Below are 18,358 nucleotides of genomic sequence, written 5' to 3'. Positions count from 1 at the left end.
GCTTTCTAGACCATTTTCTTCTTTCTTCCCTACCCAGAACTGTCCTTCTGGGGCTGTGTTTAAGATCTGAGCTTAGCTCTCTTTCCTGGCCCCTAGAAATACTTGCTGTCACCTTGCACTGTATCTGATAAACTAATTGCTCTTCTGGGATTCAAAGGGAGAAGGTACTGCTTTATCCAAAGAAATGAGTTTTTTAAACAACTTTATTGAGATAAAATTTATATTCCATAAAATTCACTCGTTTAAAGCGTACAATGGGAATAATTCTCAGATGTTGGTAGAATAGATGGGTGGTTTCCAGACTATGCTGTTTCATGGACCAGAAAATTTGTAAAAGAAAATTTGGGGGACCAAAGGCCAACTATTTTACTTTGCTGAGTTAAGAGCCTTAACATAGAAACAACTCACTATCATCCATCATCATCATTATCTCATTTTATAAAAGGACATTTTAACACAAAAAGATAGAAACTATATAATTTCGGAAAAAAGAACTATTCTTTATATTGGACACTTTTAACTTCCTTGTTTCAGGACCATTGGAATGAATTGCCACAATAAAGAAACTACTTCAAAACTTGGCTTAAAACAACAATAATTTCTTTTTGTATAGCTCTGTGTTAGAACTGTAGTAATAGTTCACATGCCCTTCAAATGCCCCGCAAATAAACAGTTATATCTACCAGAATGTGGAGGAGTGGGAATCACAAAATGGAATATAGACACTAACAAATGAACCAAGTATTACAAATTAGTAACATAATCACACTGTAGGGGGTTGGAAAGAAAAGAAATAACCTAAGTGACTTTGTGAAATGATATCTTGACTAGATACTATAAAACTAAAAACAGATAGTACTGTAAAACTAAAGAGAAAAGAACTGTATATAAATGCTATAATCTAGTTTGGTAAATATGTTTCTCATAGGGCTATGGGTTAGCGATTTTGAAACTCCTTTATATGTATACTAGAATTGTAAAATAAATATATGTATGACAGATAATAAGAGCCATGTTTCTCACTGTTGGAGAAAGGAGTTACAAATAAGGAAAGTGGGAAGACAAAGAACTCTGTGGCATTAGATTGGGATCTGAGATATCAGTATAAACTTGTAGTTTTTAATAGATATACAGACAGATACAGAAATATAAATGTGTATATATGCATATATGTATGTGTATATATGCATATATGTATATGTATACACATACATAAAATTCTTAGCTCTGTCCATTGACAGGGTCTAGAAGCAATGACACCCTGGTAGTAATGAGCACACCTAGCACCCAGATCTTGGTTTCTAAATACAATTCTTTAATAAGAGAAACTAGGGCTCCTTGAGAAGTAGTTGATTCCATGACTGGAAAGGAAAATACAAGATGAACTTGGAACATCTTATGGAACCAGAAAGTAAGGAAATGCTTGAAAAAGAACCTGATGGGGGGAAGGAACTTGTTAAAAGAACACAAGAGCCAACCTGAAGGAGCTCTTAATTGCCAAAGCTTAATGGCCAAACAATTGTTTGTTACTTCCAACAATTTGAGTAACAAAATAAATAATGATAGGATTGGATTATAACTCATGGAATAAAATATACATGGATCCATACGGGTATAAATAAGTAATTAAAAGTGACAGTTTTCCTTGCAGTGAAATTTCAATCAGTGAAACTTCAATTAGTAAGGAAGGAGGGAAGTAGAAGATTGCCATTAGACCATCACTACAGTGTTTATTGTTGCAGACGGATTCCTCTAATGGTTTGGTTTGGCGAGAGGAGGGATGATATGTATAATCTCAAAGTGTTTACCCCATGATTTTTTTTTTAAACAATTCAGTGTTTTTTAGTATATGCATAATATTGTGCAACCATCTCCCTATCTAATTCTGGAACATTTGCATCACCCCAAAAAGAAACCCAATACCCATTAGCAGTCACTTCCCATTCCTCCCTTCCCCTATCCTCTGACAACCACTAATCTACAGTGTCTATTGATTTGCCTATTCTGGACATTTCATATCAAAGGAATCATATGATACATGGCTTTTTGTAGCTATCTTCTTTCGCTTAGCATAATGTATTCAAGGTTCGTCCATGTTGCAGTATGTATCAGTATTTCTTTCCTTTTAATGATTGAATAGTATTCCACTGTATGGATATACCACATTTTGTTTATTCTTCAGTTGATAGACATTTGGGTTGTTTTCACATTTTAGCTATTATAAATAATGCTGCAATGAACATTCAAGTACAAGTTTTTGTATGGACATGTGTTTTTAATTTTCTTGGGTATACACCTAGGTATGGAATTGCTGGGTTCATGTGGTAACTCTATGTTGAACTTTTTGTGAAACTACCAGACTATCTTCCTCAGTTTGGTAGTTGCTATGATTTTTGTTTACTACAGTGGAAAAGCTCAGAGATTACTTTTATTAGTTGATCAAGGCCAGTATCACCAGTAACACTGACATCACGAACCTTGTGATATGTTGCGCTGAGAAGAACACTACATCATTTCTGTGGTGCTTCTGTCAAGGATGTATGACCTCAGTTTAACCATGAGAAGACACGAGACAGTCCTGAATAACTGATCAGTATTCCTCCAGGGTGTTAGAGTCATAAAAGACAAGGAAAGACTGAGAAACTGTTGCAGACTACAGGAGACTAGGGAGAAATAACAACCAAAGGCCATATGGGATCCTGGAATAAAAAAGGACATTAGTGGAAGCACTGATAAGGTTTGAAAAGGATTTTTAGTTTGGTTAATGGTATTGTTAATTTCCCAGTTCTGATAATTGTCTATGGCTATGTAAGATATTAACATTGGGAAAGACTGTGTGAGTGATATATGGAAACTCTCTGTCCTGTTTTTGCAACTTTTATGTAAGTTTAAAGGTAGTTCGAAGTAAAAAGTTAAAAAAGGAATCCAGTTTTTTAGTCTTGCTCAGATGTCTGAAGATCAGCTAGACTTGGCTGACCATGGCTGGACTTAGCTGGGCTTAGCTCTAATCTGCAGTTTGGGTCCGGGTCTGCTCTATGGGTCTCTCCTCCTTCTTGGACCAGAATGCCAGCAGAACATGTTCTTCTCATAGTGATGGCAGAATTCCATGAGACAAGCCAAACACACAAGCATATTTCAAACCTCTGTGGCACATTTACTAACATCCCACTGGCCAAAGTATGTCACAAGCCAAGTCCAAAGTCAAGGAGTGGGAAAGTACACTCCACCACTAGTAGGAAGGACTGCAAGGTCACATGGCAAAGGGTGTGGATACCGGCAAGGGGGAAGACAATGATGCAGTCTACCACAGATTTACCGCCCTTGGAAAAACGGGAGTTGTTACCTGCATCTTGGCCTGTGATTAAAGTCAGCTACAGCGAGTCCCAGTAGGAGTCAAAATTCATATGATGTGGCCTTGCATAATTTGGACAGAACTTGTACTTAATATAGACAGAGTTTCCTCAGGCTTGAGTCTGTCCCCAGGGAGCCAGTGGTAGGGAAACAGACACTGTAGGCTGCAGGCCTGTTTACCTTTCTGGATCCCTATCTTATTTTCTGCCTATCCCCTTATCCTCCCCTACCAATCCCTAACTCTTTACTTGCATGTATCTTGTGACTCTTTGCCTCTGCTCTGCTCTTCCCAAGTGTTCTGGTCCCTTCACAGAGGCCCTAGAAGGATGCAGGTCAGATCACACTCTCTTTCTAACTTGGCCTTTTTCCCAATGGGGTGGAAACATTTGTAATACTGTATTTTCTGCTGCCTCTGCCACTGCTGCTGCCATGACTGGTTTTGTGTATTTTAAATGAGCGTAACCTGTATTTTAAGTTAATGCTATTGTGGTTGCTCTTGCCCCCTGTGGTGACTTATGTGAAGGGAGTAATTTTGGAATTTTCCCCAAATAAAATAAATTGATTCACGTAAGAGCCCAGTTTCTTCCTTGGCCAGCTTAGCACAATATAACCTGCTAAGTTTTGAAACTTATAAAGTCACGTACTTTTTTTCTTCTCCCTTTCTAATTTTGATCAGAAGTCTGAAAATTCAAAATGCTATTATTATTATTACAAGTATTAGTACTATTACTTCTAAAAATAACTATTAACATGACTACTAATTATTATGAATCTACTTTCCCTAGTGAAAGTCCTTGTTGGCCTTTCCATACACCTCTAGATCAGCGGGGATTTTCTCTCTTTCATTTTTAATTTTTCACTCTGCAAGTAATTATTGAGGATTTACTATATGATAGGCCATGTGATAGGCCCTGGAGGTAAAATGGTGAGCATTTATATTAACCAGATAAATAAAAAACTAAAATATAACTACAGATTGTGGTAAGTGCTATAAAGAAAAAATTCATGGTGCTGTGAAAGCCTTTAGGGGGCAGCCGGATCTGGTCTGGGGAAAGAGAGGATGCCTCTCAGAGGAAATGACTCTTAGCTGGGATGGGAAGGATGAGGAGATGGAGGCTGGGGTTAGAAAGAGGATTCTGGGCAAAGGGAACTGCAGGTGGAATGGCCCCATGGTAGGAGGGAGAATGGTTCTTTCATGGAATGGAAAAGGCCAGTGTGGCCTAGAGCATGAGGAATGAGGAATGGACAAGGCTGAAGAGGCAGGCAGGCGCTAGATACTAAAGGGCCTCATTGACCAGTGTGAGGACTTGCATTTTTATTCTAAGAACAGTAGGAAGCCATTAGAAGGTTCAAAGCAGGGGAATGACATAGTCAGGTTTATATTTTGAAAAAAATATCATTTATTGTAAAGAACAGTTGGATTGGGAGATAAGAGTAGATAGGGGAGGCCAGTTGGAAGGCTATGGCAGTGTCCAGAAGAGAAATGGTGATGGTTGAACAAGAGCAGCAGTGGGGAGGACAAAGAGAAGGGTATGAATTCAAGAGACATATAGCAGGAAAAATCTCCAGGTTTTAGAGATAGATTGGGTATGGGAGGTGGTAAAGTAGAGGGAATATCAGGGATGACCTGCTTAGCATTCAGCCAGGAAGCATCAGCAAGGCAATGCTATCCTTTGGCAGGAGAAAGCACAGTCAAAGTTCAGGTGACAAAGCAGCATCTCTGCTTCTAGATTTCCAGTCTCCTGAAGTGCCCTTTCCCTGCAATTCTCTGTCCCTGTGGCCATTAACATTCCTCTTCGTATTTGTAGAACCTACCACAGTGGCCTGGTGTATAGTAGTTGCTTGGTAAATGTCAGTTGCACAAATGAATGAGTGAGTGCAACATTCCATTTGTAGTATGTTATCTTGCACAGTTGCTTTTTAACTATCCTTGGGTAATTTTGTACAATGTGTATGAATAGCCCATCCATTCACAACACTTGTTTTCCCAGCTAGTGGATCAGCTCTTCTGAGATAGGTGGGTGTAGGTTTTTAGTTTATCTTGGTTCCAGTCTCTGCCTCCTTGGCTTGCTATGTCCTCTTGCCTTCCAGTCTTGTCCTTCTTCCTTCTCCCTTCTCAAAACGTTTTTAAATGCCACAAATTTTATGTGTCAAGCTCTGGCCTAGGGGCTGGGGAAATAAAAAAGGTGGAGATATAGTCCGTTTGCTCAGGGAGGAGAGAGCCTCATAGAAGGAGCCTGATTAAGTAGATGAGAGAGGTGAAGTGTAAGCTTGCTGGAATGGCAGGTTGTTTGGGATTCTGTGGGATTGTAAGGGGAGGGGCAGGAAGGGTCATGGAGGAGGCAGTAATGTAGCCATATCCTGAAGGGTGAGTAGATATTCATCATTCATCTACTATACATAATAAAAAGGCTTATCATAGCTCAATTTAAAGAAAACAGAACAGCTTAAATATGCAGGTTCTAACTGGGGGGCATTGGTCTCTGGATTGAAGTGCAGATACCCTTGCCCACCTTGCCTCATTCCCTTATTCAGTATGGATTATCAAAAGGAGAATATGTGAATGGTGTGTGTGTGTGTTAGAGAGAGATGGATGGATTCAGGTAACTGAACACAGCAGTGTCTGGTCTTCATGGACTAATTAAGTCCTGTTGGCTTGTTAGCCAACCATTCCATCACTGTGTCTTTCCAAGGACCCTATACCTCATGAGCCTTCTCTCTTCTTGGCTTTAGGTCAGGCTGTCCCTGCAGGATCCCATGTGCGGCTGAATCTCCAGACTGGGGCAAAAGAAGTGAAACTCCAAGATGAAGACATGTTCCGAAATAATTTGAAAGGGTGGAAAAAAGGCAAAAGGTACAGTGTTAACCCTAGGGACTGGGAGGCTTAACAACAGTGATTTTTGTAACACTGAAAGTAATGACAATATAATGTTTCTTACTCAAATTCATGTGGCCTTTTAAAAAAATTTGAAATTTAATAGCCTAGAATTTGTGATAAATCTATCAGGGTTTTGTGGAAGTTTACTTCTACAGTCTTTGGAAAGAAACAGTTTGCAAAGCAAATTGTACTTTAAAAAAGCTGTAGGGGAAATGCTTAACCTGCTTTAAAAATGAAGCTATTTTTCCCAGTACTTTAAGAGCACCCATTTGAATCCCAACAATTAATATGCTGATTACAGATGAGTCATCTATTCATTAAAACAGGCCTGTTAGGCCTTCTGCTTTGCAGTAATACTTCCTTGGTGAACAATAAAATTGCATTTTAAAGTCTTTAATTCAGACTAGCTTTTCCTCTTGTTAGTCCATATTAAAACAGGCTTTCTTGTAATATAAAGTTCTCCAATGGTAAGAGACTGCATTATTTTTTAATAAAGATTAGATTATTAGATTTTGGACAATTCATAGTCTCTATTTTCTGTTCTTTGCCTTGAATTACCAAGTTTTTTTTCCTTGCTATTTCCTACACGAGGGAGAAGGAGGTTGAGGAACGGGGTTGCAGGGGCTTCTGGAATTGTGTGGTTTGAAAGGTCAATATAAATACCAGCCATGAAATTTCAAACACGGGGACCAGCAAATTATGGCCTGTGGGCCATATGGGACTGCTACCTGTTTTTGTATGGCCCACAAGCTAAGTCGTTTTCAACATTTTTTTTTTTGTTTATTGCAGTAACATTGGTCTATAACATTGTATAAATTTCAGGTGTACATCTTTATACTTCTATTTCTGCATAGATTACATCATGTTCACCACCCAAATACTAATTACAACCCATCACCACACACATGTGCCAAATTATCCCTTTCGCCCTCCTCCCTCCCCCCTTCCCCTCTGGTAACCACCAATCCAATCTCTGTCCCTATGTGTTTGTTTATTGTTGTTATTATCTACTACTTAATGAAGGAAATCATATGGTATTTGACCTTCTCCCTCTGACTTATTTCACTTTGCATAATACCCTCAATGTCCATCCATGTTGTCACAAATGGCTGGATTTCATCGTTTCTTATGGCTGAGTAGTATTCCATTGTGTATATATACCACATCTTCTTTATCCTTTCGTCCCTTGATGGGCGCTTAGGTTGCTTCCAAGTCTTGGCTTTTGTGTTCACTTTCAGTTTGTGAGTGTCTTTAGGTCTGAAGCGTGTCTCTTGTATGCAGCATATATATGGGTCTTGTTTTTTTATCCAATCAGCCACCCTATGCCTTTTAATTGGAGCGTTTAGTCCATTGACGTTTAAAGTAGCTATGGATAAGTATGTACTTACTGCCATTTTTTAACTTTTTTTTTCTCAGTGTTTTAGTAGTTCTTCTCTGTTCCTTTCTTCTTCTATACAGAATTGATGGTCTCTTTAGTTTGACCTCTGTCTGAAAGCTCTACTCTTTAACTCCCCTCCTCTCTCATTTTATGTTTTTGATATCATATCTAACCTCTTTTTTGTGTATTTGTATCCATTACCCTCTTATCATGGAAATAGATAATTTTTCCTATTTGTGGTCTTCTCTTTTCCCCTTAAATCAGTCCCTTTAACATTTCTTGTAGCACTGGTTTCTTGGTGACAAACTCCTTTAATTTTTGCTTGTCTGGGAAATTTTTGATCTCTCCTTCCATTTTGAATGATAACCTTGCTGGGTAGAGTATTCTTGGCTGTAAGTTTTTTCCTTTTAGCACTTTAAATATATCGTGCCACTCTCTTCTAGCCTGTAAGGTTTCTGCTGAGAAGTCAGCTGATAGCCTTATGGGGTTTCCTTTATATGTAACTTGACTTTCTCTTGCGGCTTTTAGGATTCTCTCTTTATCTTTAATTCTGGACATTTTGATTATGATGTGTCTTGGTGTGGGCCTCTTTGGGTTTATCTTGTTTGGGGATCTCTGTGCTTCTTGTACCTGGATGTCTGTTTCCTTTCTTAGGTTAGGGAAGTTTTCATCTATTATTTCTTGAAATAGATTCTCTGCCCCTTAGTCTCACTCTTCTCCTTCCGGGACACCTATAACACGGATGTTAGTGCGCTTGATATTGTCCCAGAGGTCCCTTATACTGTTCTCACTCTTTTTACTTCTTTTCTCTTTTACCTGTTCACCTTGGGTAATTTCTTCTAGTCTTTTGTCCAGCTCACAGATCCGTTCTTCTGTATCCTCTACTCTGCTTTTGAGTCCCTCTAGTGAATTTTTCATTTCCAGTATTGTATTTTTTATTTCTGATTGGTTCTTTTTTATATCTTCCATTTCTTTGTTGACATTCTCACTGAGTTCATCTATTCTTCTCCCCAGATCAGTGAGCATCCTTAACACTCTTTGTTTGAACTCTCTGTCGGGTAGGTTGCTCATTTCTGTTTCACTTAGTTCCTTTTCTGGGGTTTTGTCCTGTTCCCTTACTTGGAATGTATTCCTTTGCCTCCTCATTTTGCCTCTTTCCCTGTGCTTGTGTCTACGTATTAGGTAGGTCAGCTACGTCTCCTGCTCTTGGATAGGTGACCTTAGGTAAGTGATGCCTTAGGAGACCTGCATTGTGCTTCCCTCAGCTCTCAACGTTTCAGGGGTGACCCCTATGTGGACTACGTGTGTCCTTCTGTTGTGGCCTGTTTGCTCTCCCTTCACCATTTTTTAATGGTTGGAAAAAAAACAAAAAAGGAATAATATTTCATGACTCATGAAAATTATGTGAAATTCAGATTTCAGTGTCCATAAATAAAGTTTTATTGGAATGCTCATTCATTTATGTATTGTCTATGGCTGCTTTCTTGCTGCATTGGCAGAGTTGAGTAGTTGGGATAATCACTATAAGGCTCACAAAGCCTAAAGTATTATCTGGTCATTACAGATAGTTTGTTGCCCCTGTTCTAATACATGTAAGTATTGGGAATCAATCATGGATTGAGCACAGTTAGTGTTACTCAGTCCTTAGATTTTTATTATTTTAACAATGTTTTGCAGTTAGATATGAGGCAGAAAGGGACTTTAGAGACCCAATTCTTACCTAAGTCTTTTTCTTACTATACCTGACAAGAGGTCATTCAGCCTGTCCACGTTTACCTTCAGTCATGTGGCATTCACAGCCCCAGAAAGCACCCTTTTCAGATTTGGGCAGTTTTCATTCTTGGAAAATTCGACTTTTATTGTGATAGATAAGATCAGGAGATATTTGTCTTCCTTATAGTCACCCCAAACTGGTAAGGATCTTTATTTTCCCCCATCTCTCTGGATAGGCCTATACCTGGAGTGACCCGGGTCATATGATGATTCCTTTCTCGTAACCACCTAAGAAAAAATCAAATCTTATTGTTGTAACCCCTACCAATCTCCCTTCATCCCCAGCACACATATACACACATATTTCAATGTATCAAAGTACTTCAGGAAGCCTTTTCTCACGTCTAAGCCAAGTCTTATTTTCTAAATAAAAAGTCTTGGTTTAAGAATATTCAGTTAGGCACTTGATTAATTTTGAGTTTTTTATTTGTTGGTTTTAATACTGTGGGAAGTTTTTTCTCTAATACCTGACCATAGATTGTCAGTAGGAGTACTTATTGCTTTGTCTGTTGCTCATATCTTTTTAGAATAGAAAGCAGAGTCATCCATGTGGTCTGTAATAGACACATCATAACAGAGAAATATTTGTCCCTACTCTTGCCTCTTTACTTTTCTCGTTTGGAATGTTTAGAGGGCTCTGCCCCAGAGTGGCCTCCAGGATATACTGGATATGTCTTCTTCCTTCTCAGCATTTATAGGCAGTGGCAAACCTGTCTGAACAGAAGCCCAAAGACATCGACAAGGTGTTGTGGGTATTCACTGCTGTGAGCTCAGTGAGTCTCTGGCTGCCATTGGCGGTGAATTCCTCCTCCTGGGGTGGACCTCATCCTGTGCTTCTTCAATTCTACTTCACAGTGTTTTCCTTGCTCTTTAGCATTTGAATGGGAACAGAGGCCAAAGGGCCGGGCTAATTTCCAACATTGTTACAGTGTTTTGCTTATCCACTTATCTATTTTGGGGACAAGTCCCATAGCTTTCCATTAGATTGTCAAAGAAGTTGGTGATCCCACAGAGTTAAGAGCCACTGGCTAGAGAGATAGGGATAGTCCATTCAGCCTAATCCATGGCAGCGGTCTCCACTAGGCCTGCTGGATGTGTGACTGGCCACACTGCTACCCAGAGCCACAATCCCTGTCGGCTCTAAAGCATGGGACAGGGCCCTCAACTCTGACTTGTCACAGAGGCTTCTCCTGGCACTGCCTGACTTCAGTGTATAGTTGGCTCCCAGCAGCAAGTTTTCCTCTTGCTAATTTATATGTTAGGCATTGCCGTATCCTCTGGTTTTAGTCCATATCCCTGTCAGCGTCTCTCTTTTTGCCCTGAAACAGCCAGCTTCTTTGTATCATCTTTTTTTGTTTGGAGGGATGGGGGACAAATTGCATTCCAAGTTGTCCCATCTTGAGTTGAGCATTTACCGTGGTACAATATGCTATAGTAGTTAAGGAGTGGGCCAAGGACAGGGCCTTTTACTTGCTCCATTTATTCATTTTCACACCAGACCTATTGAGTGCCCATGTGCCACGCATTGGAGATACAGTAGTAAACAAAACAGACAAGTTGCCAGCCGTATGGAGGCTGGCAGGCAGGAAAACGGGTAAATAAACATACAAGTAAGGTAGTTAGAGGCTGTAATAAATACTAAGGACGAAATAAACAAGGTGATAAGTCCCTGGGGGAGGCCATTTTAGATAGGATGGTTTGGGAAGGCCTTATCAAGATGATATTTGAACTGAGACCTGAAGAATGAGGGGGATTTAGTTATGCAAAGGGTTAGTTTCATAGGTTTGGAGTTAGAGCATTTCAGGCAGAGGGAACAAGAAGAGTCCCTGGCTTTGTCAAGTTCAAGAAACAGGAAAAAGATCAGGGTGACTAGAGAGTAGAAAAAGGAAGAAGACTAATAGGAAATGAGATTGGAGAGGTATGAGGGGCCAGATTGTGTGGAGTTTTGAGAAACATGTTGAGTATTCTTCATTTAACCAGAATTATAATGGAAAGCCATTGGAGGATTTTGGGCAGGAGAGTGATTTAATTTAATTTAGTTTAGCAAGATCATTCTAGTTGCTATATATATGGAGAATAGATTGAAGGTGGACAAAAGAACCAGCACAGAGACAATTAGGATGTCCTTTCAGTAGATCAGACAAGACATAATAGTGGCTTAGTCTAGGATGTCATAGTGGATAGTGGATGAATTTGGAGATTTAATTTGGAGGTTGTGCCAACAGGCCTTGCTTACGATTTAGATGTAGGGGTTGAAGGAAGGTGAGTGGGGGAGGGAAGGGACTCAGGATAAAGCCTCATTTTGGGATTTCTGCATCTAGTTGCTTGCAGGTACCATTTTTTTGTACGACAGAAAAGATTGAGAGAGGGACAGATTTATGGGAAGAACCATCAAGACCTGTGTTTTAGTTGTGATAAGTTTGAGGTGCCTGTTAAACCTTCGAGATCCAAGATATATCAGTTAGGTAGTTGTATAAGAGTCTGGCTGTTACTTGGGAGAGGTTTGGGCCGAAGATGTAAATTTGGGCTTCATTGCTTTATAGATATTTAAAAAGAACTAGGAGAGAGTGTAGAGATAGAGAAGAGAAGATTGTCCAGGATTGAACTCTGGGGCATTCTAGCATATAGGGTTCAGGTAGGAGATGAGGAACTAGCAAAAGAATTAGAGAAGGAGAGAGGAAGGGGAAGAACTAGGAGAGTGTGGTAACAAGAAGCCAGGAACAGAGAGTGTTTCAAGGAGAGGTGGGTGAACTGTGTAAATACTGCTGAGTGGTTGAGGAATATGACATTAGTAAAGAGTTCATTGGATTTGGCCATCAATTATTGGTAATTCTGATGAGCAGTTTTAGTAGAGTTGTGGGAACAGAATCCAGATTAGAGCAAGTGGGAATGTAAATAGTAGTCAGGAAGGTAGATAGTGAGTGAAGACAATGAGTTCATAAAGTTTTTCTCTGAATGAGAGCAGGGAAATGGCATGATAGTTAGAGACTGTGGGGTCAAAGGAGTGTTGGTATGCTGATGGAATCCAATTAAAGGGAAAAACTGATGATGTAGGCAGGAGGGAGCAGTATAATTATAGGAGTTAAAGCGTTTGAAAAGGCAAGTGGAATCTGGAGCATAAGTTTAATAGGAGCAGGGACACCGTCATCCATTATAATAGAAGGGAAAGCAGAAAATATAGTTTTGGGTGCGAGTTTGTGTATAGACCTGATGATAGGAAGATGAGGGAGTTCTTGAGGATAACATCTGTTTTTCTCAGTGAAGAATGAAGTGAGAATACCAGCTGAGGATGGTTATGTATGTGTTTGTGTGTGTGTTTGCGTGCATGCTTGCAGGCACACATGTGGCACACTTGTGTGTGTGTGGTTGGGGCTGAGAGTGGGTGATGATGGATGGCCTAGGAGAGTGGGACTTAAGGCAGTCAGTCAACAGAGATATGAGACATAATGGGATTAGTCCTGACCAAGTCTTAGAGGAGGGAGGAGATAATCTATATAAGCTGTGGCCCTAAATACTTAGCTCCCTCTTAGGGGTAAGGGGCAAGGCAGTGGCATCCTTATGCAGCTGGCAGTGGGTGATGCTCTGCCAGGAGAGGGATTCTCTCCCATATCTTGTAGGATTGTGGTAATGATTTGAATGAAATATTGCTTCTAAAGGGTTAACACAGTGCTCAAGACATGGTTAAGTGCTCAATAAATAGAAGTGATTAGCTATTATTGATTAGTTTAGGAGGACTGAGGTTTAGAGAAGACAAGTGTTTTTCTTAGGGTCCTCAGGGGTCTCTAGGATGAATAAAAGACTGAATGAGCAAAGCCCTGAGAGCATGTCCCTCTCATGAGAGTTGAGGCCTGCTAGGATCTTGGACTGTGAGACTGATAGGCTCATCTCACCTGGAGCAGAACAGTCCAGTAGCCCTTTCCTCCTCCACCTCTGATATATCTCCTGGGTTATCCTTAATTCCCCCACAGCTGGACAGTCTTATCAAGCGCAGCCCACATTCCACACTTCCCTTTGTCTGTATCACTGTTGTTCTTACCTCTGATCACTGTACCAAAACGAGTACTGGTGGCAAAAGTTGCTGTCTACCCCATGAATGCCTTCTCTCCAGTCAAGATGAATGGTTGTGGCTTGGATCAGCTCCAGGGGTCTTTGTGAGAATACCATTCTGGTCTTTGCCAGGTTCCTGAGATTACATCAATGTTGGTTCCTTTCCTCCCTCTCCTTGAAGGCTGGCTATGGAAGATAGTTGGCCTTGATTCTAGTCCTCAGTGTCTCAACCCCATTCTTTTGTCAGGTTGACACATACCTCCTGCATCTACTCTTTGCCCAGGGGTTGGTCTTAAAGGTGTGAATTTATCCAATCTGTTTTCATGAAAACAAGCTGGCTTGTCAAATCAAATCAGGCACATGCTTAGGGAGCTCAGGTCCCTGTTTCTCCCTTTCCTAGAAGAATATAAATAGGGTTCATGTTATTTCCTTTATCTGTGCCCACTGCCTTCCAGGAGGTCCTGCCCTGGCACGTGCTGAAAGAGCAGCATTGCACAGACATTCCAGACTTGTTTCTGGCTGAGAGCTTTCTGTCTGTGGTGGGCCTCTGTCTGCCCTATGCCATTTCCTCTTTTGTGAAATGACCTCATCTTCAGTTGTGTCTTTCCTCCTCTAGTTTTAAGGTAAGATCACCCTGTTGGACTTCTGGCTGACTGAAGGCAAAGGTAGGATAGTGTGCCCTGAGTTAGAGCTGGCCTGATTTAGAGTGCCAGCTACCCAGGGAATTTTCTTTCTCGGGAAAGATGGTGCCTCCCTCCTGACTCTCAACTTCTCTTTGGACAGGCTGGATATCAAAACCAACACCTACACATCTCAGGAACTCAAGAGTGCGCTGGCAAAATTCAAGGAGGGGGCAGAGATGGAAAGTTCAAAGGAAGACAAGGTGTGTGATGTTCTTTCCAGGGAGTTAGGATAAGCCTGCAGTACTGCCTTGAAGGGAATCTCTTTTTCCTGAAGCTTTTGCAACAAATATAGGATAATAATAACAATAACATTGTAAAATAATTTAAGGAGCAGTTAATGCCAAATAAGTAACCCTTTATAGACTATTAAAAATAAACAATTCTAGGAGCATTTCTCTTATCATTTACATTAGGATCCAACTTCCCATTACGTGTTTGGGGAAATTGAGACACAGAGTAGAGATGGCCATTCTCTCCATTATCACAGACATGAGTGAGGATAATAGAGATTAAAACCCAGATCTCCTCACTTACACTTGGATTAGACATAAGCTTAAAGGACAGAGGAGCTGGGCTGGGAAGGAAGAAGCCTGGTTCCTTGTCCTTGTCCTTTGAACATGTAGCAAATGTATTTACTTTTCCAGGCCTAAGGTTCTTTAAATGTACAACATAGGGTGGGACAAGAGGATAGCTGAGGTTTCCTCCAGCTCTGAATTCGTCTACACGCTAAGGAAATGAGAAGGAAAAAGAGGCAGAATTGCAACCGCTTGGCTATACCCCTAATGTCTGGAAGGCTCATAGGTACAGACCTATACCAAAAAGAAATCTTACTCTTAGTTGGATCATGAGCTCATGTGTTAGCCAGAGAATGTCACAAATCGCTTTTTACATTTCCAGTTGAGTCCTATCCTTGAAAGATCCTCCTCTGATGACCACCTTGGAGACCTTTCTGAGTTCTCCCTCCCTCCTCTCCTCCTCACAGTCCCCTTTGCTTTGCCTACCTCTCTGCCCTCGCCCCAGAATCCTGGCAGTATCTTGGAGGGGCAGCATCAGGTTCTTGACAGCTTGTATGTTAGTGGAGGAAGCCTTAGGTCCCTCAGATCCTTCAGAGTTAAGTATTTCTGAGACAAATGAACCTTTTTTTTTTTTTGGTGTGGGGGAGAACCTAGTTAAGATATGTTAATATGATGCCAAGTCTCCATGTCTTTCCTCTTTTTACCAAAGTCACATCTCCTGTCATGGAGAGTATGTGTGGTGTGAGAAGGTGAGTAGCAGGATGGCAGTGGCAGCAGCAATGAGTAAAGGAAGGTGATGAATAAAATTCCATCCCACCACAGGTGTATTAACTGAGAGGGGTAAGGAAAAGCAAAAGTACCAACCTAGGGAAAGTGATGGTGGGAGAGGAGAGCAATGCGTGCCTAGGTGCCTGAAGCAGATATTGGTGAGCTCTTTCCCACTCCTCATCCCCTCACCATGGGCTCCATGTGGGGCTGATGAGAACATGAAAGTCAGCCCCTGTTCCATGTCTTCTCTGTGGGTGAAAGACCCATGGCACCCATGTCTCTTCTCTTTGTTCTCTTTAATGGCATTCTTCTCCCATAATTCAGTTAGTGTAGAAAAGTATGAATATTATGAAAACATTTTTTAAATGTAAAAGCAAGAGATTAAGTTTTCAGTTGCTATTTTTTTTTGCAATTAAAAATAATCCTATCTCCTCGCAAGGAGAGGTCCCATTAACAGTACCCAAATACAAGATCCCTCTACCAGCTAATTTGAGTAAGCTGCCATTTCTGAGATATGGCTGCCACACTATTTCTTTACTTCTGTGGAGCTTAGGTTGTCAGCTCCTTCATTGAGTTGCTGAGTTCTGCGGTCTTTCTCCCACTTTCATTTAGAGCATGTGTGGACTGACTCAGCTCACTGCCAGTGCACTGGGACTGGCAAATAAATGGACTTGCAGTAGGTTGGGGAGTTTCTTACATGTCTCAGGCTCCTGGCTGCAGATGCCATCATACTTTTTGTTTATCAATCTTTAAACCCAGATTGTGTGGTGGCTTGCAAGTACAGCATGGTGCTTTTGCTATTTATAAAGACAATACTGTCAGATATTGCGCCATAGCCTGTCAATTGAGTGAATGTTTTTTTGGACTTGAATTTTTTTGGAGAAGGGCATCAACTCCATTGTATTCATTGCTATCTTAGATTTTAGAGAATCGGTCCTTCTGAGAGTCCCTTGCTTAGTGGAAAAGCTCTGTCTTGCCGAACAGATTGGGGCTGTTATTGTTGGATTGATCCGTTTATCCCTCTATTACTGTACAAATTGATGCTTTATGTTTTATCATGTCAGCTGTTGTTCACCTGTATCCTATAAATTGCTCCATTTTAAAATATGCCCTTAAACTTTTGATTCTGGACAAGATAAAATAGACTCATTTCTCCCTATTCTTCCTACTAAGGAAAGCTAAAAACCCTGGGCATAATACTAAAAGCACATATAAGAAGACTCTACAAGGTGGGAAGAAGAAGGCGAACTGGCTGGGGACTTGGAACTTGAGGAATGACATGGCATTGTGTTCCTTGGATTTTCTTTTTGCTCTCTATATATCCCAAAGTGGGCACTGGAGAAGTCCACATCTTGAAAATGCCAACAGGAACAGATAGAAAAAAGCCCTAAGAAAGGCCTGCTCTTTCTAGAGAAAGGACTGGGAAAAGGGCAGCCTAATAGGACAAAAAGCTTTATGACAGTACCTGTCCTACTTTAGCCAAAGACTATGGAAATCTCCCCACTCTCACCCTTAGTGCCAGTGGAAGTTAAATGGGGAACTTGGATTTCCGCCTGCCACTTGGTGGTAGTAAGCTGCACGCTCATTTATCTACCAGAGAGGTGTCAGCCTAAGCCAAGTAGGGAGCCTGAACTTACACCCCCTCCCAGTGGCAATGAAATGGTGTGAGGCAGTGCTCTGCTACCTCTACCAAGGTGGTGTCAGCGAGAGTTGAGCAGAGCCTGAATTTCTACCCTCTTCCCAGTGGTAGGAGACTTCTCTGCTTCCCCCACTGGTGTGTTACCAGCAGAGACCAGGTGTGGAGACTGGTTTTACACCCTCCACATGGGAATAGCAGGCTGCTTCTCCTGTTGCGGTGGTGTCAGCAGAGGCCAAGAAGGGAAGCTGAATATCTGTCCCTTGCCTGGCAGCACCAAGGTGGTTTTTCACTTCTCCTAGCTGAGGTAGGGGGTGGACGGTAAATAAAGAGTCTATACTTCCACTCTCTACCTGGTGGTAGTGAGGCAGTATGAGGCAACATTCTGCTCCCTACTCTGGGGCAGTGTCTGTGGGGGTAAGTGAGAAGCCTGAATTTCCACTCCCAGACTAGCAGCAGTGAGGCAGTGCTTTAATTCCGCCACTGGGGTGATGTCTGTAGAGGCCAAAGAAGGACTTCCACTCCCTGTGTCCAGCATCTCACGGTGGCAGGTGCTGCTCTTCCTCCTCTTAACTGGAGAGTGGTGGTAGGATTTTGGAGAGAAGAGAGCTGGAAAAAGGGATTTTGCAGATGAAGTCTTGGGCATACTCCCTACTGACCCACACAGGAAACTGACTAGAATTAACACAGCAGAAGATTTGAGAACTGAACTACAGTGTGGAATCCTGCCCAGGTTTTTGGATTAGCCTCTGGTAGCACACAAAGGAAGCAGACCAAAATAACACTGCAAAGCCTCTGAAAACTAAATTGTCTTGGAGTCACAGACATACAAGAAGGCTAGAACCAGCATAATAAACCTTCTAAACAGTGTGACTACCTATTGAAAAGGAAGATTTGATAGAATTCGGAGTCTTATAACTTAATACCCAAAACGTCCAGGATACAATAAAAAAAAATCCCTCATCTTACCAAGAACCAGGAAAATCAAAACTTGAATTAGAAATGACAACAGATGCCAACTGAGATGACGTGGAAGTTGAAATTATCTAACAAGGATGTTAAAGCAGCTATCATAAAAATGTTTCAACAAGCAATTATGAACACTCTCAAAACAAATGACAACCTCAGCAGAGACAGAAGATATAAAAAAGAACCAAATGGAGTTTTAGAACTGAAAAATACAACTAAATTTTTAAAAAAATCACTAGATAGGCTCAATAGCAGAATAGGGATGAGAGAGAAAAGAATCAGTGAACTTGGGGACAGATAAAAATTCCTTAACCAAATAACAGATAGAAAATAGTTGGGAAAAAAAATGAACAGAGACTT

At 40.9% G+C, this 18,358-nt stretch overlaps 1 protein-coding gene across 1 annotated transcript in view; it reads left to right on the top strand.

Annotated features, from left to right (window-relative positions):
* SIL1 (SIL1 nucleotide exchange factor) overlaps positions 1–18,358 on the top strand; it is a 221,783-nt gene that overhangs the window by 125,437 nt on the left and 77,988 nt on the right. The window contains exons 4-5 of the mRNA XM_058541387.1: positions 6,085–6,205; positions 14,211–14,310. Of these exons, the coding sequence (XP_058397370.1) occupies positions 6,085–6,205; positions 14,211–14,310 (221 nt within the window). The remainder of the gene's footprint in view (positions 1–6,084; positions 6,206–14,210; positions 14,311–18,358) is intronic.

This window comes from Diceros bicornis, chromosome 1 (assembly GCF_020826845.1).
Source record: "Diceros bicornis minor isolate mBicDic1 chromosome 1, mDicBic1.mat.cur, whole genome shotgun sequence".
Taxonomy (NCBI): domain Eukaryota; kingdom Metazoa; phylum Chordata; class Mammalia; order Perissodactyla; family Rhinocerotidae; genus Diceros; species Diceros bicornis.
The sequence above is the reverse complement of the archived record's forward strand: the minus strand, read 5'-3'. Positions and strand labels throughout refer to the sequence as shown.